The following is a 21624-nucleotide window of genomic DNA, read 5'->3' as shown; positions in this document are numbered from 1 at the left end:
AATTCTGTTTTAGACATGTTTAGTTTAAGATGTCTACCAGAATCCAACTGGAGGTGTCTGAAAGACAATTGGAAATCAGCACAGAGCTGGGGCAGGATAGGTAGATTTGAAAATTAGCACCATAGAGATGGCAATTAAATCTTTGGGAACTATTGATATTAAGTAAAGTAAGGGAGAAGAGAAAAGGGTCCAGGACAAAACCCTGAATGATACCTATGGTTAGAAAGTGTGATCTGGGGGAGGAATCTAGCAAAGGTGACACAGAAGGAATTGTCAGATAGGAGAACCAGGAGAGAGTGGTATCTCTAAAACCCAAGGAGAAGAGAGTGGACCATGAAAAATAAGGTGATCAGTAGTCAAAGGCTAAAAAGAGGTTAAGGACAATGAGAATAGAGAAGAGGTCGTTGTATTTGATAACTAGGAGATAGTAGGTAACAGGAGAGAGCAGTTTGGGTGAAATGATGAGGTCACAAGCCAAGTTAAGAAGAGTGAGAGTGAGAGGAGAGAAAGTAGCCTGCCTTTACAAGTTTAGCTACAAAGAGCAGACGAGATGTAAAATGATAGTTATTCTTCCAGGGATGGAAGAATCAGTGAAAATTTTTTCAGGATGAGGAGGAGATATGCGTGTGTTTATAGGCAGGAGGGAATGAGCCAGTAGACAGAGAAAGACTGAAAATTAGTGAGAGAATGGGGATGATGGAAGGGCTAATCTGTTCCCTAAATATTCAACTAAAATTAATTAAAGCAATAACTTCAGCAAACACAAAAATCATCCCCTTTTTTGTATGTTATCAACAAAACCCAGAAAGGAAGAAGAAACACTTTAAATTTTTAATAATAAAAAAGGAATGCAAGTTAAAGCAATTCTTTGATTCTACTCTGCATCCTTCAGATTGACCGAGGTGGCAGGTGAAAGATGAAATGACCAAGGAAACAAAGGTTCCATCTTCTAAGTATGTCAATTTGTTAAGCACTGTCTGGCAAACCTGGATCAGATCTCCTCAGCTTAGGCCTAGACCTCACACACAAAGGGAAACAGATTTTTACATGTTAAAAACAATCAAAGAAGACCAACTGATTAAAAGGAAACAATACATTAGGTAATCTGATTTATAACTGGAGGAAAGATTAGAGACTTTCCAAATTGGAAGGGAGAGAATAAACAGGTGCAATTCCCTGAAATCAGAAAAGGAAGTATAGTTCCCCCCTACCCCACCCCAGGTATCTGTAAACAGATAATGAAAATAAGGACTGGTTGCTAAGTATGGGGCCAGTTTTCAGATAGGACATAAGGGTTGCTTGAGATGTATGACTGTGAGAAAACTCCTTGTATTAATCTTTGAATCTAATTGGGTTTCTGATCAGCGAGTGGGGATCCTGTGTCCCTTTAGATCCTCAAGTGTGACTCTTTGACTGAATCCAAACTTTATAGAACACTTGAGGCTCCCCACCCCAAGTCCAAACCTTTACTTAAGAGTCTCTAAGCAGCAGGTAGTGATGGTCTGGTTTCATATCCCAGCAGGGCTACATTCAAACAATACAATAAGCTTTTCTCCCAATTCCCACAATTGAATAAAATTTTCTTACAAGAGAGAATTTGGACTAGACCCATACTTGAATAGAAAGGGAACTGAGCTAGCTCCAGAACTGAATCATAAGATGGAGTCAGTGTGGTTCACTCAGTTCCCACACTTAACTACTTGTTGTCCTAATCCCCTGGAGTCCCTCAATTTCCTTATTAAGATAACAAAAAAAAATGCCTCGTCTGAGGCAGTGTGGGAGAAGAGGAACACTGAGGCACTGTTGATGGAGCTGTGAATTTTCCAGCCATCCTGGGAAGTCATTTGAAACTTAACAGTCTCTAAATTTTGTACACTCTTTTATGTACAGCAGTACTGCTGCTAGGCTTCCTACTTCAAAGAGGTCAAAGAAAGGACCAAAATGCAAAAAACATCAAAAAAAATTGTAGCAGTATTTTTGGTTGTAATAAAGACCTAGAAACTACAGGGGTACCCACCAATTTAGGGCAGCTGGGTAGCATAGTAGTTAGAGTGTTGGACCTGGAGTTAGGAAGACCTGAATTCAAATCCAGCCTCAGACACTTACCAGCTGTGTGATCATGGGCAAGTCACTTAACCCTGTTTACCTCAGTTTCCTCACATGTAAAATGAGCTGGAGAGGGAAATGGCAAATCACTCCAGTATCTTTACCAATAAAACCCCCAAATGGGATCATGAAGAGTTAAACGTGACTGAAACAACTGGACAAGAACAACAACCCATCAGTTTGGGAATCCATGAACAACTTATGGTATCTGGGTGTAATGGAACATTACTATGCTATAAGAAATAATGAAAAAAATGGATTCAGATTAACTTGAGAAGACGTGTAAATTAATATAGAATGAAGTAAGTAGGAGGAAGAGAATAATTTATACAATGGCTTTAACAAAGGAAGACAACTCCAAAAACTCAGGTGTCTGATCAATCCAGTGGCCAACAACACTTCAGAAGACCTTTGAATAAGCTTCCCACCTTGACAGAGATGTGGAACATGATGTTTTTTGGCCTACCCAATCTTTGGATTTGTTTTGCTTGACGTGGCAAAAGAGAATGTTTATTGGGGGAAGAGAGAAAATTTTAATAGTAATAGTTTTGCCAAAAATGAGGAGGGGGCATAAGAAGGATATCCATTATTACCATTAATATGGTATGATTTGAGTAGTGCTTGAAATGCTAGTTATGGTAATAAGATAAAAAAAATTAAGGGAATTCTGACAGACAATGAAGAAACTAGTGTTTTTCATAGATGATATAAAAGTCTATTGGCAGAACCCTAAAGATTCCACTAAAATTGATTGAAACATGGTGCAGTTAGGTGGCACAGTCAATAGCATCATGCCTGGAGTCAGGAAGACTCCTCTTCCCGAGTTCAAATATGGCCTCAGATATTTAACTAGTGTGATCCTAGGCAAGTCATTTAACCCAATTTACCTCAGTTTCCTCATCTGTAAAATTTGCTGCAGAAGGAAATGGCAAACCACTCCAATATCTTTGCCAAGAAAACTCTAGATGAGGTCATGGAGAGTGAGTAAGACTGAAATGAGTCAGCCACAACAACAAACGTATACAGCACAGGCTGTTGTTTTCTTTTAAGTATGTTAGAAATTCAATATGGCAGTTTCAGAACTGTCTTTCTAATCTATATTTTCCTTTGAATTTCCTTCTGCACTTCTTTGGGTATTTTCTGGGTCTCAAAGTAAGTTTGTAAGTTTGTGTAAGAATGAGAAGGTGCTCTTACCACCGCAGAATTCTTCCTGTAATATGGATTCTAATCCTGGTTCTTCCACTTACTGTGTGACCTTAGTCAAGTCAGTACTGTCTTGACCTCAGTTTCCTCTGCTACAAAATGAGTGGGCTGCACATCTTTATCCACAACTTTCTATGAGCTGCTGTTCTGCCAGCTCTTAACATTCTGTGATTCTCATGTCTCGGCCCATTAGAATTATCAGGACTTTGCCTCATGGTGCCAAATTAATGACAACACTTGAAATCCTTTGGAAATAAAAGAGCTTAGCACTTAGTTAGCAAGAATAATTATCCAAAAAAACCAAACAAACCAACTTCCTGATAACAGGCTGGAGCGAGCCTGTTCCAATCCCTCCCTAATTCCCTGCGTACAGCCTATGGGTGAATGGCTCAACATGGGTGCTATGTTGTCTTTCTTCACCAGTTAGCAGCGTTCCCCCAACCTCAGCTGAGAGGGATAGTTTTGAACAAAAATTTATACTCATAATACCCAACGTTTATATCATTTTTTTTTTTTTCAAAACACTTTACAAAGATTATCTCACTGGATCCTCACAACAACCCCGCGAGATAGATGCTATTACTATCCCCGTTTTTGCGGCTGAGGAAACTGAGGCAAATAGAAATTAAGGGACTTGCCCAGCATCATAAGGGTCGCGTGTGTGCCTGAGACCAGATTTGAAATCAGGTCTTCCTGACTTTGTCTAGTGTTATTTCATGTTGTTTGTTGTGGCTTGGTTGTGTCTGACTCTTCACTCTATTTGGGGTTTTCTTGGCAAAGACACTGGAGTGGTTTGCCATTTCCTTCTCCAGCTCATTTTACACATGAGGAAACTGAGGCAAACAGGGTTAAGTGACTTGCCCAGGGTCACACAGCTAATAAGTGTCTGAGGCTGGATTTGAACTCCAGAAGATATCTTCTTCTTGACTTGATACAGGGCTCTATCCACTGCACCACCGAGCTGCCCTAAGACAAGAGGCCTTAAACACAGAGATATTTATAGAAACGTTTTCACACTCTCTCTCACACCCCAGTCCCACTGTGTTAGAATACTTTGTGTTTAGAAGCATTTGAGTCATATTTAATGCTGGCACTAGGTGGAGCTGTGGTCTATCCTACCCTGTGGTTCTTGCTCAGGGCCCGGTAATTATATAACTGCTGTGGGCTAGGTGGTTTCCAGCTCTTTGCAATTATGCCAGAAAATTAAAAGCAAATCATGGGATCATTCATAAGAGTTGGAGGACAACAACTCCCTCATTTTACAGTTGAGGAAACTGAGGCCCATGGTGAAATGAATTGCCCAAGGTCTCAGAGTATAGTAAAAGTAGGATTTAAACTTAGATCGTTGGATGCTAGCACCAGTTTTCTTTCTGTCATACCATGTCAGGTCTTTCCCAAGGTCACATGGAGAGACAGAAACAGAGTGCTTGATTTTTGAATCGGGAGGACCTAGGTTCAGATCCTGCCTCAAACATTTACTAAGTGTGACACTTAGCAAGGAACTCAAACCTCCCTGGGCCTCAGTTTCCTTATATGTAAAATGAAGGTTCCAGACTTGATGATGGCTAAGGGTCATTTCCATTCTGTATCTATGATCCCATGAGGCTAACTAGTCATTGAAATTGGGAGCATGGCGTCTGACTCCAGGTCCACTTATGCTACCCAGAGGGACTCCCAGCTGGTTTGCTCCTCCAGATTCCTCTCACTCATCCCTCATGGAGCAGTCCATTGTGAAATCTCTCACAATGTTAGAAGATTTACTTTTTCCTTGCTAACTGACAACTCTCCCAAGCTGAGTTAGACACTACTTCCTTACCTACTAGTTATGCTGTATGAAGAAATCCTAGAGCCTGGGCTAGAAGGGCACTAGGGAGCATCCAGAATGGGGTTACGCATATTCCCTGCCTTGTAGGGGTTTATAGTCTAATTGTGGAAATGAAATTACACAGTGAAATCATCAGAAAACAATGTGACGGTTACAGTAGTCAACCTGACTCCCTAATCCCCTAGTTCTACTGTAATCCTTCCATCTAGCATGACTTCATCTCCACCTATAAGCTCAGTCTTACCTAGGTTTTGAGGTTCAACCCAATGCAGTAAACCTTTATCAAGTATTTACTATGTTCAAAGCACTGTGCTCAATGCTGAGGAGATTCTCTCTCAAAAGGACTCTTCTGTATTTGAGGAACTTATAATCTAGTTCAATCTAGTCTGAGGATAGGACAAAAATATAGACAACCATAATATTCAGTAATATGTTTTCAAGGTATTTGAGAGATACGAAACAAAACAAATTGCTATGTGAGGTCCAAAGGGAAGGGTTATTCTTAATTGTGGGGAATCAGGGATAGCTTTACAGAGGTTAATGTAGAAATTTAGGGTTGCATGGATTAGGAGGTACTGAAAAATCGAGTAAAAAAGTGATCAGCCAATCTATACCCAAAAAATGATTTTTACATAAAGAAGTATAGTTTGAAGGTTAATCCAGTGTTTTTTTGTTGTTCAGTCCTATCCAATTTGTCATGACCCCATTTGGGATTTTCTTGACAAAGATACATTTCCTTCTCCAGCTCATTTTATAGATGAGGAAATTGAGGCAAATAGGGTTAAGTGACTTGCCCAGGGTCACACAGCTAGTCAGTGTCTGAAACCAGATTTGAACTCAAGGACAGGAGTCTTCTTGGCTCCAGACCCAGCACTCCATCCACTGTGCCACCTAGTTGTCCCAATCAGGTGTTTAGGTAAGGGAAATATATGGATACCAGTCCCCAGTCCAGGTACTCTGGCTGATAGCCTGGGCTTGACCTTATATCATTCTTCTGTTAACTGGACTCTGAATTCCTTAATTGCTAAATACTCATCTTGGACCTCAGTTCCAAAAAGTTGATGACTTCCTTGGTCTTCCTAGGTCTGGTTCCCTGTGTGGTACTTTGGTTCCTCAGAACTAGAATCATTTCTTACACTCACTGGTTTTCCTAAGGACTGGAGTCTCAACCCCTACCTCTAGCCTTGCAGCAACATCCTTCCACATGCTACTAGCTTTCCCCAGACCTAATTGTTTGCTCATTTGGACCTCTGTTACTGGTCCACTGCCATGCTATCTGATGTTATTCCCTTGTCCACATGCTAGGATGCCCACAAGCTACCTACTACTAAACCCTTCTGACACCAGCCTCATCTGGGCCTCTCAGGGAGCCCTCTTTGGTGGGACTATACTCTTAGCTCTCTAAGCTGCGAATCTTTTCTTTTTCCCCTCCCTAGTGGATGAGCTAGTATAGAAGGGGGATCCTTCTAACTCAAGAATTCTTTGAATTGTAGATATTCAGTCTTATTATTTGGGTACAGCTTTAACCCAGAGCCCATACAGATAGACACTCAGGAACACTTCTTCCTAAGACTTAGACTATAGATACATAGGCATTTCTTCCTTGGTGGTATCCAGGGAGCTCATAGCCAGATTCAGGGTCCACTGGCTTCTGTCCAAGCACTCTTTCCCCATGCAGCTCAAAACCTTGCCAATCAGACAATAACATCTATTCCATTGTTATCACAATGTCTAAAATGCTGATTCTAGGAATACGCCCTATGCCCAGAGCCTAGGACTTCTATGGTCAGCTCCATAGGCATAGGTCATCCATCTTTCTCAGCCTCACCCCAGAACCCTGCTGAACATGCCCTTAAAAGCCCTTCTCTCTGTTCTCACACTGAGCACAGAATTGGTTCCAGAGGCCCTTCCTTTCTTACATTAACTCCTCAGAATGCAGCCGGTGCTCTTGACTGACCAAGCATTCCTGTATGTGTCCCTGCCCCCCTACTTTGCCAAGTCAGAGGACTTCCCAGGTTTCTACTTCAGTCATTTCAAATAATCTGCCACCAACTATCACCAACATGGACAGACTCCAGATCTCACTAGCACCATACCAAATGGATAGATTGCATAAGAAAAACATCCAGACAGCTCTAATGGCCCCAGGCAAGTTCAGGGAAGCTCTTTCTTGACTGTTTTTTGTTTTATTTGGGTTTTTTTTTTTTTGCCTGCACAGGAGTTTGCCTTTCCCCAGGATTCTTAACCTTAAGAACCCTCCTGAATTCAGCTATGGATTCTTCTCTCTCCCTCCCCCCACCCCCTCACCCCATCCCCACCCCACCTCCCACTCCCCCCCAAGCCAGAGTCTTCAGTATTAATTAAAGGAAAAGCAGTCACAGTCATTGAACAGAGGAGGTTAGAGCTGGGAGGGAGCTTTAGAACTTAGGATTAAACTTTAGAACTTCAGAATTAAAAAAGAGACCTTAAAATGACTCTTAAAAGACCAACTCTCTCATTTAAAATTTTAATTTTTTTCATTTAACAAAATTTTATTTTCTCTCACTCCCACCTCCTTTCTCCATTGAAAAAGAAGAAAAACCCTTGTAACAAATACGTATATTGAAGCAAAACAAATTCCCACATTGCTCTGTGTGTGTGTGTGTGTTCTCATTTTCAGTCCATTGCCTCTTATTAACATAAGGAGGTGAGATAGCAGGGTTCATCACCAGGACTCTGGAATTGTGCCTTCATTTTGTAGATGAGGAAAGTGAGATCAAATAAATCTAACAAGGAAATGGTAAAAGATTCTTGTTTCTGTTTACTTGTGCCCTTGTCTGCTTACCTTTTCTGGGTCTCAGTTTCTATAAAATGGGTTCAGCTTCTAATCCTGTCTAATCTACATGGGTGTAGTGAAGAACAGGTTGTTGTTGTTGTGTTTGTCCTTCGCTCTCCAAGAGGACCATGACATCAATATGATGATATGACTTGCAGTTGACTTTGATTTGAGGGAGGGAGAGCTGTGCAAGGTCACCAACCTCACTTTCTCCTCCTGAGCCATCTGGGTCCAATGGCCTGATATTCATCAGGATGTTTGGAGATGGCCCAGGATGCAGTGTGAGACCCTGGCCCTTTCAGGCTAAGGTCTTATCACATTCTTACTTTGAGTGAGATAAACAAAAAGGCATAAATCACCATTCAAAGGGCAAGAATTTGTAAAGCCTTTTTTGAGTACATGAACTCTCCTCACTCATGTGCTTTCCTGGAAGTTTTCTGTGTGGGCCCACTTTGCTGGGAAGATATTATGAGATCTTGAATGTGAAAGTGATTTTTAAAGCAATTTTTAAATGTTCCACAATGACTAAAAAGGCATAACCTCTGGGACAAAATATAGACTCTTCTCTTTTGCTTTTGGGGCTTTGAACAGCTTCATTGGGCATTATTTGTCCTTTTCTCTGTACTTCATACAACAAACTCCATCTCCCATCTCTATGCCTTTGTATTGGCTCCCTCTCATGTCTAGGATGCACTCCCTCCTTATCTTTGCTTCATAGAGTTCCCTCACTTCTTTCAAGAAGCAGCTTGGGTATCACCTTCTTGAATGAAGCTTTTCCTGATCATTCCGACTATTGATATTCCCCCTCCCAAGCTACCTAATAGTAATATTTAACTACTTTGTATTTATTCACTTTATGTTATAGAGCTACTTATCTCCACCATTGGAAGCTCCTTTCAAGAGAGGATAGTTTCAATATTTGTACTTGTATCTCTAGGACCTGGCACAAGGTTTGACGCATAGTAGGTGCTTAATAAATTAAATTATAGATTTAAATAAATTAAAATTAGCTAAATTTATCATAATATGTTAGCAAAAATAGCAAAGAATGATAAAAATTTCATATTGGTAAGGTTGTAAGGAAAAAAAATCACTCTTTTATCATTGATGAGATTACAGACCAGAGGAAATTTTTAAAGATCAGTGTGGCGATATGCAGTGAGTCACAAATTCTGTTGCTAGGACTTTATCTCAAAAGAATCATGAGATGGGGAAAAAATAAAACAACCTATCTATGCAAAAATATTTTTAGTAGTTAAACTTTAAAATTTTAATGCTCCCATTGCAAACACACAAAATATGGTTGTTATTACTACTAATTGATATTATTCTGATCCATTTGAGAGAAGTTAGCTGGGAAAGGACAGAAGAGAATAACACTACCCCCACTCAATTACCCTTTATAAAAGACCAATCCTGCCTCATTCTACCTGGCTACCTCTTCTCCCCCAAAAAAGTTTCTGGGAGTCCTTATCTAGAGAAGAATCCTTCAACTTGCCTAGTAACTAAAACAAATTTTGACAGGAGTTGCCCAAATCCCACCCCAAAGGTGTTGGACATTTTCTAAACCTAGGGTTTCCATTGACTTCTACCTGACCCTTCTTGGGTAAAAGAGAAACAATTCAGCCTTCCCATCTCAGATAATAACTCACACAACAGGGAACTTTTGCCAGCCAAGGATCAGGCTCCCATAAAACAGAACGCAAAAATGAAATGAAGGATATGGCAAAGCAAAATGTGCACAGCTTAGATCCAAGGTTGACCAACATTTGCATTTATCTCCCAACTCTCTGCCATTTCTTTCATGAGTCTCCATGATTCTCTCCATCCTCCCTTTTTCAAGTCAAATTGACAAGCATTTATTAAATACCTACTAAGTGCCAACCATAGTGCTAAATTCTTTTTAAAACATTTGCTCTCTTTTCCCACTGTCAACATCTGCCCCCCACAAAAGGGCCAGCTTGTTGGGGTAGAGTTGATACCTCGCTTCCTTCCAATTGCCTTCTCTTTGCTAGCAACACTTAGTTCAAGTCCTTAAGGATGCGCAATTTCATCAGCATGCGTACATCCTTCACAGACAAGAACCAGGGAACCATTTAGTTCAGCAGTTCTCTGACTTTTTGTTCTCAGGATTCTAAAAAATGCTTCAAGCTCCTTCCTTCCCTGTAATTTTGTTTATGTGGGTTATATTTATCAATATTTACCACATTGGAAATTAAAACATTTTAGTGTAATTATGAAAATAATTTTGTCTCATAGACCTTTTGAAAATGTCTTTGAAAACTCCCAAGAGTCCCTGGACAATACTTTAAGAACCACTGACTGAGTCCAACATGCATCTGACCGAGAATCCCTCCACAACATTACAGACAGGAGGTCAGCCTCTCTCTCAAAACCTAGGAGAAAGCTGCCACTTTCTTACAAGAGGGATTCTTTCATTCTTTACATTTGTATCCCCAGAGCCTAGCACAGTGACTGGCCCTGGCACATAGGAGATGCCTCATGAATATTTGCTCATTGATTGGTTGAGGCTGAGTGATCCCATGCTACTCTTGGTCAGCTCTAACTGTTAGAAGTTTTTTGTTACTTCAAACCTCAGTCTTCCTGCAAATTCTACCCACTGCTTGTTGTTCAGTTTCCTGGGGCCAGGCTAAGTAAGTCTACTTTCTTCCGTCTGAGAACCCTCTACGTACTGGGAGGCAGTTTTTGTGTCTCTTACTAATCTTGTCTTTTCTAGGCCAACCATCCTTAATTTCTTCAGTTCTTTATATGGCATGTTCCTGAGGTCCCTCAGCATGCTGGTCAGCCTCTTGACTATTTTCCAGATCGACAGTGTCCTTCCTGAAATGTGGTGTCCAGAAATCAATCCAAGGGCTGGCTGGGATAGACCATGAAAGAACCTTCCTCATTTTAGACACCATTGCACTTTTAATGTGGCCCCAAACCTCATTAGCTTTTTTTGGCTGTTATATTAGACTAATGATTCATTCTGCGCTTACACGAAATCCTCCCAGATCATTTTGGTTTTTGTTCTCTTTTTTCTTTTTAAATATATTATTGAGGGTATTTTTTTGTTTCCTTTCCATCACTTATTTCCTAATGACTTCCTCACACTTAATAGAACCTTGCCTTCTAACTCATGAATATGGTTAAAACAAATAAAAATCTCAGCCACGTCTGAGGATGTATGATTCATTCCACACCTCTAAAAGTAGTACCACCTCTATTTAGGGAGGTGTGTTTTACTATCAACTGTCTGAAGTCATGCTTTATTTATCAGAATGCATATTTTTAAATGAACCACTTTCCACCCAATCTTCACCATCCTCACTTTAGGAAGTTTTCTTGGACCCAAATGTAGAACTTTCCATTGATCACTATTAAATTTTTATCTTATTAGATTTGACCCATGGTTGTAACTTCTTGACAGCTTGTTACTAATCCCTCAGCTTCACCAGCACTCTTTACAACCTTACTTAATCTTCTAAAGGTATTCTTGGATCCCATGACACTAGCCTCCTTCCTTTTCCTGTTACATTGTGGCATTTTCATTGGCTGTCCCCCATGCCTGAAATTCTCTCCCTCCTCAACTCTATGTACTCCTTGACTTCCTTCAGGTCTCTATTACAGTCTCACCTTTAACAAGAAACCATTGTCTATCCTTAATCTTGGTGCCTTCCCTCTGAAATGACTTCCAATTTATCTGTCTATAACTTATTGGTGTGATTTCACTCATTAGACTGTGAGTTTCTTGAAAGCAAAGACTGTTTTTCACCTTATTTTTAAATCCCTAGTACTTAGGGAAGTGCTTTATATCCTCTTGTGACTTGAGCTTTCCTTCTTTGGCACTGATACAATCATAGACAAAACTATTAAAAAACACCAAGACAAACATTGGGATACTGTACTAGAGCTGTCCCTCTGAGTTGGTATTATTAAGCCGTTAATAACCATTCTTTTGGTATAAATCTTTCAATCGGTTTGGAACCCACTTAACTTGCCTATAATCATCACCTTCCCATATTGTCCACAAGCATGAAAAACTTTGTCAAACGCTTTGCTTACATCCAAGTATGCTGTCTTTACAATATTCTTCTAATCCTACAATTTAGATAGGCTATCAAAATAGGAAGTGAGATTAGTTTGCTAGTTTCTTCCGAAATTCATTCTTGAGAACACCTCCCCCTTCTTGGGCCAACTTCCTTAGCAAAATATTTAGACCAGGGTATCCTACCAATCTTTCATCTAGTCTCTTTAGACCTAAGGCACATATCAGACCATGCCTAGTTTACCTCTCATTTTCTCTCATGAGATAGAAAATTAACACGGAAGAAATAACGTTACTCTCATGATTCTTAACATGTCTAGATCAACAGCCATCCTCTCCCAAATGGTCAAAATCAGGTCCAGAATAAAAGCTCCTCTAGTCACTTCCTCTATTTTTGATGGTTGAACTTATGACTAAGTAAATAGACTCTTTTTATCAGTCATGGTGAAAAAAATTAGGCACCTAGAAGCTTGACCTAAAAATATGACCTTCTCCATTCTTTGGCTAGCTCTGATCCTTAGATAATAAATATACAGTAGTTCATTGCTAGACCTACAGTTGAAAACTGTCATGAGAGCACTTCAGAGCTCCAAGTTTTGTGATCTCCCTAAATGACTTTGGAGAATCCTAGGTCACTTCCATGCCTGATGAGGCACTAATCCTCCTATTAACAAGAGGTCACCCAAGGTTCAGGGATCCTTCCATAAGAGTTCTGGGAATATGTGGGCTAGGATTGGTCCTAAGGGAAATTTATTGTAAAGGGCTATTTCTTCTCTTTAGCTCTTTGCCTACATCTAGAGTCAATCTCCAAAAAATCTCTAAAATGAAGTGTGGGTCCCTAATACCCACATAGGCCCTTGATACACAACGTGTGAATCAAGTATGGAACAGTTTTTATTTCAATTGCTACAGAAAATACTTGACTCCAAGAACTGCCAGGAGCCCACAAATACAGAAACATAAAACCCATCAGACTCATTAGATGCCTTCAAAAGGCAAAGGGAGGGAGAGAGGAAAGCTTAATTCCCATTCTATCTTCCACTTAACACCGTCCAAGCAACTCCCAAACATATGTGGGGTGGGTTGGCAAGCCCCTATCTCCCAGCTTCCCATAATAGGATTCTAATACTCCAACAGTTGCAGGGGCCATGTTGGTGGTCTTCTTCCTCCAAGGAGAAGGCTATTGAGAAAATCAACACTTGAACTTGGGAACTCCCAAATTAAGGATTCATAATAACAAAACTCAGTATTTATAAAGTACGTTAAGATCCGAAAAACACTTTATTTATGCTCTCTCACTTGATCTTCAACAATAACTTTGCGATGTAGATGTTCTTATTATCCTCATATTAACAGATGAGGAAACTGACTGGACAACAACAATAAAAGGAGGAAAATAGCTCAAGTTTCTTTTCTCTCCAGACCATCCTCCATTCAGCCACTAAAGTGATTTCCTTAAAGCACAGTTCTGTTCATGCCCTCCCTCACCCCCTACTCAATAAACAGCATCGGGGCCCAATTGCCTCCAAGATCAAATACAAAATGCTCTCTGTTTGACATTCAAAGACCTTTATAACAGCCCCTTTCCAGTCTTCTTACACTTTGCTCCCTAACACATTCTCTTTGATCCATGAACACTGGCCTCCTGGTTATTCTATAAAAAAGACATCTATCTCAGCTCTGGGCATTCTCTCTGGCTGTTTCTTTGGCTTCCTTTAAGTCCTAGCTAAAATCCTGCCTTCTATAGGAAGCCTCACCCAATTGCTTGTAATTCCAGTGCCTTCCCTCTGTTAACTATTTCCTATTTATCCTGTATATAGCTTGTTTTGTATATATTTGCTTGTTGTCTCTCGCATTAGATTGTGAGGTCCTTGAGAGCAGGGACTCCCTTTTCCTTTTTTTCCTTTTTTAAGTATCCCCAGCTCTAAGCACTAGCACACAGCCTTGTCTGTCGTTCAGTTGTTTCAGTCATGTCTGACTCTTCTTGACCCCACTGGGGATTTTCTCAGTAAAGATACTGGAGTGGTTTGCCATTTCCTTCTCCAGTTCATTTTCCAGATGAGGAAACTGAGGCAAACAGGATTAAATGTCTTGCTCAAGATCACACAACTGTTGTCTGAGGCTGGATTTGGACTCAGAGCTTCCTGACTCTGGGACTGGTGCCCTGTCCACTGCACCACCTAGCTGCCCCCTAGCACATAGCAGGCATTTAATAAATGTTTATTGGTTAGATGAGAAGATATCTAAGATCTCTCCCAGCTCTAAATCTGTGATGCCACGGACCTTCCTAATTTAATAGGATGGGTCAAGGCTTGTAGTAAGGCAAAAAGCATTTATTTAGAGCTAGGCACTGTGCTAAGCACTGCGGGCTACGAAGAAAGACAAAAGACAATCCCTACTCTTCAAAGAGCTTACAGCGTAATGGGATCTACTGGAAAAGCCTTTAAAAACCAGGGTCCCCTGCATACCACTAAAGAACGCATCAGGAAAGGACTTCAGTGGAGAAATGAGGTGTCACTTTTTCCTTATACTTTATACTCCTTTGTACCCCCTCTTCTCTCCCCACCCCCAACCCCCATCTCTTATCACTAAAGAAAAACATTCACTGAAAGGCTTTTTCTGTCTCTCCTCAGTCCTGTACCTGGAAGGATCTGTTCTTGTGTTTGAGGATATCTTCAAACTGATAGCTTTCTACTGTGTCAGTAGGTAAGTAGACCTCAGCCACCGCTCCCTTTTGTCCCTAGGGGTAATTAACCTTTTTTTTCTTTTTCTTTTTTCTCAATTAAATATAAACAAAAATTAACATTCATTTTTCAACATTTTGAGTTCCTATTTCTCTCCTTCCCTCCCTTCTTTTCTCTTTCCTTGAAAAGAGAAGCAGTTTGATATAAATTATACATGTTCCATTGTACAAAATGGGTAATTAATCTTCTAATGGCTGACAAACCCAGGCCATCAGAGCTATTACTAAGGAAGGTAATGGGCCTGAGGCTATCCATAGCAGGCTCAGGTATAGTTGAGTGGAATCAGTAGGCCTTGGTTCAAACACTATCTTGAATACTTACTACCTATGTGAACTTGGACAAATCACTTCACCTTTTGTACCTCAGTTTCCTCATCTGTAAAATTAGAAGATTAGACTAGATGATCCCTGTGGTCTCTTTTAAATCAAGATCCAGGATCCTTCATGTTTCCCCACCTTTTGGTATGTTCCTCTAGGTAAAAATGAATTAGAACTGGGATTCTTAATCTGCTGGTATTCATGATGTTTTAATAATTGTATTTCAACATAGTTGGTTTCCTTTATAATACTATAAATTTTATTTTGTATATTTAAAACATTATTCTGAGAAGAGAGCAATAAACCTCACCAAGACTCCCAAAGGGATCTCATGACACAAAAAAGTCACTAGATTAGAATGAACATCAAAGGCTACTTTGAAGGAGAAAAAGAGGTTACAAAAGACCAACGTGGAAGCATGAGAATTTGGGGAAGGAGAGAGGGATAGTCCAACCCAATTTGCCTTGATGATATTAGGTGATGTTTCACAGATAACACACAGGAGGCATTTGAGTTTTGAGACTCCAGTTTCTAACAGGTTCACTCTTGATCTGATCAGACAGACAGACACCTTCAGAGGAGTTAATAATCAACTTTATTCTAGTTTAGTCTTCTCAGAAAGGATGCTGATAATGGGAGCACCAACCCCTATAGCATTCCCTAGTCACCCTTCTCACAGGGGTTGGCGAGAAAGGGGGGAGCAACTACCGCTACATTTCCATGGGGTCCATCTAGACAATCACAGCTTGTGTATATCCCTAAATCCCCCCAAAGCCTTGATGGGGGCTGGTCCAGGCATACACGGATTCCCCTATGGATTCCCCATGGTTTTCCCTCACTCACTGACCAATGCCCACTTGCTTTATCGGGCAACAGATGATTCTAGGAACTACTATCTAGAATCCTTGGGGCTATTCAGGGAGTTGTTATCTAACCCTGGAAACTAGACATGGATCCTGAGAAACTGAACTCTACAAAGGATAACAAAATCTTCCTTACTTTAAGGGGACATCTATATGTATAGGAGCAGCATACCTAGGTGTAGCACAGTGGATAGAGTACCAGTCCTGGAATCAGTAAGACTCTTCTTCTTGAGTTCAAATCTGGCCTCAGACACTTATTAACTGTGTTACCAGGGTTTAACCCTGTTTGCCTCAGTTTTCTCATCTGTGAAATGAGCTAGAAAAGGAAATGGTGAACCATTTCAGTAACTTTGACAAGAAAACCCTAAATGTGGTCATGGAGAGTTGGACAAGACTGAATATCATCATGTATATATGAATCATGTTTCTCTTTTAACCTTAGTGGACCCTGCCTTGAGTCACTGCCCTAGAGAGAAGCTTCCCCCACCCCCAGGCTAATACCCCACCACCCTCCATTTTCCATAACCAAAGGGTCACAGGCAGATTTGAATTCTGCCTCTGACAGCTAGTAGCTGAGTCTGTTTCCTCATCTGCAAAATAGAGATAACACTTTTAGTCCCTACCTCACTATTTTAATTATGAAGATCAAATGAGATAACGTGGGTAAAGTACTTTGTAAACCTTAAAGTATATTTTAGTTCTTAAGTTTTAGAATTAGAAATTACCTTAAAGATCTTCCACCCCCTCATACTACAGGTGGAGGAAATGAGGCCCAGAGAGAGGAAGTAATTTGCCCAAGGTTACACATATAATAATAATCAAATTTGTTATTTAGTCATGTCCAACTCTCCATAACCCCATTTGGGGTTTTCTTGACAAAGATACTGGAGTGGTTTGCTGTTTCCTTAAGCTCATTTCACAGATGAGGAAACTGAGGCAAACAGGGTTAAGTGACTTATCCAAGGTCACAAAGCTATTAAGTATCTGAAATCAGATTTGAATTTAGCTCCCAACTGTGCTCAAAATGATTTTCAGTGTTCTTTCTACTATATATCATATTGCAAATATTAATAAGTAAATTAGTAATTAATTCACTCCAGTGATGAGTGCTTTAGAATCATCTAAGCTATACTTTTCATCAGTAACCTGAAAGTAAGTCAAACATTAAGATAGTAAGTCAAGAAAAAAAAAATTGAGTAGTGCTTCCTTCCTTCAGGAGTAGTGGTAGGTACTAATGGCTTATTGGCCTGTCTGAGGGACTAAGGAGTGGATGACAGATATTTGACTTGGACTGGGTGAGATGAAAGTTACAACCATGAAATGGGGATAGTAACACTTGCCTGCCTCCCAGGGTTCTTGTGAGAAAAACATTTCTCTAAAGTCCTCTACAAATATAATTATAAATCTATAAATATATGCTATTATTACAATGGGGACTACAACTCTCAGGGGAGAAACGTCCCTCCTCTGATGCAGGTCAGCACCTTCTCAGCAAATTATAGTCTTAGAGAAGTCCCTAGAGCCATGAGAGATTAGTGAGCAGCTTGTGTCCATCAGGTGTCCATCAGAGGTCAGATATGAATTCAGCTGTTCCTGGCCCCCATCCCGGCTCTCCATCCATTAAAATACGCTACGTATCAAAGCCTCTTCTTGTTATTTCACATTAATTCCAGAACTCTGATTTTATATTTGTGACTGATGAAAAGGAAGAAAGAAATAAAAGCCTTCAGTAAGTGAATGGTGAACAAGGGCTCTAATTTTCTCTTCCAAACCTCAAAGAACTCTGGGAGTTTGTTGTGGTAGGTATTATGCCTTTTTTTTTAAAGTATGAGAAATCTGAGCTACAAAAAAAGGTGAAGAGATTTGTCCAAAGTCACACAGCTGGTAGGTGAAGGAGCTGAAAATGAGTCTGTGGACCCATAAGCAGTTTCATCTCTGGGTTCCCATCTTTGATGCAATGGATAGACCTCCCAGCCTGAAGAGAGGAAAAGCCATCTTCCTGAGTTTAAATCTGGCCTTACAGTCTTGTAGGATCCTGGGCAAGTCACTCAACCCTGTTTGCCTCGGTTTCCTCATCTGTAAAAAATGAACTGGAGAAGGAAATGGCCGACTGGTCTAGTATTTCTTCTAAGAAAACCCCAAATAGGGTCACAAAGAGTTGGACACAGCTGAAAATGACTGAACAACAGCAACATCTCCTACCCTTCTCCAGTGAAGTCTACCTCCTGATCCTCAATCTCAGACAGCAAGGGCTTGAGTTCCTGTTAACACTGGAGACAACAAGTAAAGACTTCCATTAGAGAGAAAAAGAAGTCCCTATTTTTCTTTGCAGCCTCTCAGCAGATGTTTTCCAAGGGTTTTGTTAAAGAGCATGTCCTGACTTGATTTCCTGATGAATATACATCCCCTGAAGAAATAAAGAAGGAAAGGAGGAAGGAAGGAAGGAAGGAAGGAAGGAAGGAAGGAAGGAAGGAAGGAAGGAAGGAAGGAAGGAAGGAAGGAAGGAAAGAAGGGAGGGAGGGAGGGAGGAAGGAAAGAAGGAAGGAAGGAAGGAAGGAAGGAAGGAAGGAAGGAAGGAAGGAAGGAAGGAAGGAAGGAAGGAAGGAAAAGAGCTAGAAAAAGAAAGGAAGGAAATAGCACTTAATGTTTTATGGTTTATAAAGTGCTTTATATATGTCATCTCTTGAAAAATATTTATTTTATTTTTTGTTACATTTGAGATCCAGCCTGTTTCTTTCCCTCCCAGTCCTACACTAGAGAAGGCCAACATTTGATATGTGTGTGTGTGTAACCATACAATATATAGTTTTGTGTATCAGTTCTTTCTCTGGAGATCAATAGCATCATCCTTCCTAAGTTCTTTGTAGTTGATCTGAATATTCACGTAACTCAGAACAGCTTAGTCGTTCACGTTACTCTTCAAACAATATTACTATTACTATATACAACATTCTCTTGGTTCTACTTGATTTATTTCATGCAAGTCTTTCCATGTTTTCCTGAAATCAGCCTAGTACAATCAACTACATCATGGTAGTATTCCATGATAATCATATACCAAAACTTATTCAGCCATTCCCAATTGATAGGCATCCCCTCAATTTTCATTTCTTTGTATATTATCTCATTTGATCTTCACAGCAACCCTGAGAAATGGGTGCTACTATTATTCCTATTTCATGGATGAGGGAACTGAGACAAGAAGAGGTTAAGTGACTTGCCCAGGCTCACACATGTAGGAAGTTTTCCAGTGCTGGATTTGAACACAAGTCTTTCTGACTCTAGGTCCAGTGCTCTATCCTCTGTACCATGCAGTTATGAAGAAAGAAGCATTTATTTATCCCTTAATATTTAGCCCTTAATAATAATAAAATTTAGCCCTTAATAATAATAGCAAAGCACTGTGGGTGCAAATAGATAAGTAGGAAAGTCCCCGATGTCGAGGCCTTTACATTTTAAAGGGGTTTGTGGGAGGGAGAGCTAATATGCTGAGTGACAGTAATGATCTAAAACGATCTTGACAGTCTAAGATGATGGGCCAAATCCATCCAATAAGATGAAATCTCATAGAGAAAAATGAAGTCTTATTCTTGGGTTAAAAAAAGCCAATTTCACAAATTCAGGATATATCAGGCAGAGGCATGGAAAAAGAATCTATTCTCCTGAAAATCCAAGAGTGTTTTAGGGGACTGCAAACTCAAAATGAGTCAGCAGGGCAGCATGATAAGGAGGCGGGTGCGGAGCTGATAGTGTATAAAGTGGTGCAGTGGAGAGAGTGCTGGACCTGGAGCTTTGAAGACCCAAGGTCAAATGCAGCTTGAGACATTCACCAGCTGTGTGACAAGTCATGTCAGTTTCCTCAACTGTAAAATGAGATAATAATAGTACCTACCTCCCAGGGTTGCTGTGAAAATTAAATGAAATAATATTTGTGAAGTGCTTAGCATAATACCTGGCATTTGATAGATGCTTAATAAACCCTTTTTTCCTTCCATATTAGATTACATTAAGAGATGCATAATGTCCATAACATGGGCATTAATAATTTCATAACTGGAATATCAAAGGACATTGATACATGAGAGTGCAGACAAATGAAGTTGACCTGCACGGTGAGGGTTCTCAAGATCACAGTACATAAGGAGCAGTTGAAAGGATTGAGGCTACTTAGCCTGGAGAAACAAAGACGATGGGGACCATGGTAGTTGTCAAATATGTGAAGAGCTACCATATGGAGGATGAATTAGACTAGTTTGGCTTGACCCCAGAGGACAACTTGGATCAGGGGGTGAAAGCTAGAGAAACAGATGTAGGCTTTATTTGACCAACTAAACAAAATTAACAACTAGGGCTGCCAAAAGAAATGGAACTCCCTTATTCCCAATAGCTAAGGAATTCATAGATTCATTAGACATTTGGCATGAAATGTACCTTAGAACATAACTTATTGGAATGTCGAACCTAAAATGCTATGACTTGAAGAGTCACTAGGATATTATTAACCCTAGAAAGGCTGTTAGAATGGAGGGGCTCTTAGGGATCATCTGCCATTTATGACTTTCTCATCTCTTTCCATGTGTTTTTCTCTTCTCCCTATCTTTCTCTCCCCAACACTCCCTCCCCTTCATCCCATGTGTACAGAGATTTGCTGCCCTTCACCTTAAGACTGCCTCAGGCGATTTTGGAAGCCAACACCTTTAAAGAGCTTGAAATCATCTCTAACCTGGGGATAGGTAAGTCCTCTACAACGGAGGGAGCAAATGAAACTTTAACAGTGCAGCCTTTGGGTCTGCTTCAAGACTACAGTAGCCAACAGAGTAAGCTGGATTTCTCCTGTCCCTTATCCTGGAGCCTTAGGCGAAAAGAATTTGAGGATTTTAAGTAAACTGCCTGTCTGGATCTGAAGCTTGATATTTGTAAGAAATCACATGTCCATAGGAATAGTCAATGTCCCTGGGTCTTGGTGTTAGTCTCATGTTAGTGACAGAGCATGTAGTTTATCTGCGTGACTAGAGTGGCTTAAATCTAGAACCCTTCTTCTTTACCTTTTCCCCCCTCCTTCGTTTCAACACAATCTAGCAGCTAAACTCATTCCAGATGAAAGAGAGTGTGTCTTACAAACATTAAATGGCCATCTGGTAACCAGAAGAAAGTGGGGAATGAGAGGAGTCACATAAAAATAAAATACTGCCCCTGTCTTTATGGTCCTTACAATCTAGTAAGGTTTTCTGATTGTTCTAATTACTATGGTAAATCCTACCCACCTCCACCAGTCCATCAGCCCTAGTCTAATAATAATGCCAAGCTAGTCTATACTATGGGGCAGCTATATGGTACAGTGGATAGGGCACTGGACCTGGAATCCAAAAAATCTGAGTTCAAATCCAGCCTCAGACACTAGCTGTGTGGTTCTGGACAAATCACTTAAGCCCTGTTTGCTTCAGTTCCCCATATATAAAAATGGGGATACAGTTTCAGAAGGAAATGGCAAACCACTTCAGTCTCCTTGCCAAGAAAACTCCATGGATATGCCCATGGGGACAAAACCGAACGACAATAAGTCTACCCTATACCTCAAACACATCGCCTCCTTGTCTTTACTCATAGCATTCCATATGCCCGAATGTACCTTATATACTCTCTATCCCCCTACTCCCACTAATGCGTCTTCACTTTTAAAATTCTATCCAATCCCTTGAAACC

The 21624-nt window shown here is 40.3% G+C and overlaps 1 protein-coding gene across 2 annotated transcripts in view; it reads left to right on the top strand.

The window, feature by feature from the left end:
- RIN3 (Ras and Rab interactor 3) overlaps nucleotides 1–21624 on the top strand; it is a 165195-nt gene that overhangs the window by 87109 nt on the left and 56462 nt on the right. For both annotated transcript variants that reach the window (XM_072623277.1, XM_072623276.1), the window contains exons 4-5: nucleotides 14631–14703; nucleotides 20563–20654. In XM_072623277.1, the coding sequence (XP_072479378.1) occupies nucleotides 14631–14703; nucleotides 20563–20654 (165 nt within the window). The remainder of the gene's footprint in view (nucleotides 1–14630; nucleotides 14704–20562; nucleotides 20655–21624) is intronic.

The sequence above is a fragment of the Notamacropus eugenii genome, chromosome 7 (genome assembly GCF_028372415.1).
Source record: "Notamacropus eugenii isolate mMacEug1 chromosome 7, mMacEug1.pri_v2, whole genome shotgun sequence".
NCBI lineage: Eukaryota > Metazoa > Chordata > Mammalia > Diprotodontia > Macropodidae > Notamacropus > Notamacropus eugenii.
This window is presented reverse-complemented; position numbering and strand designations above follow the sequence as displayed.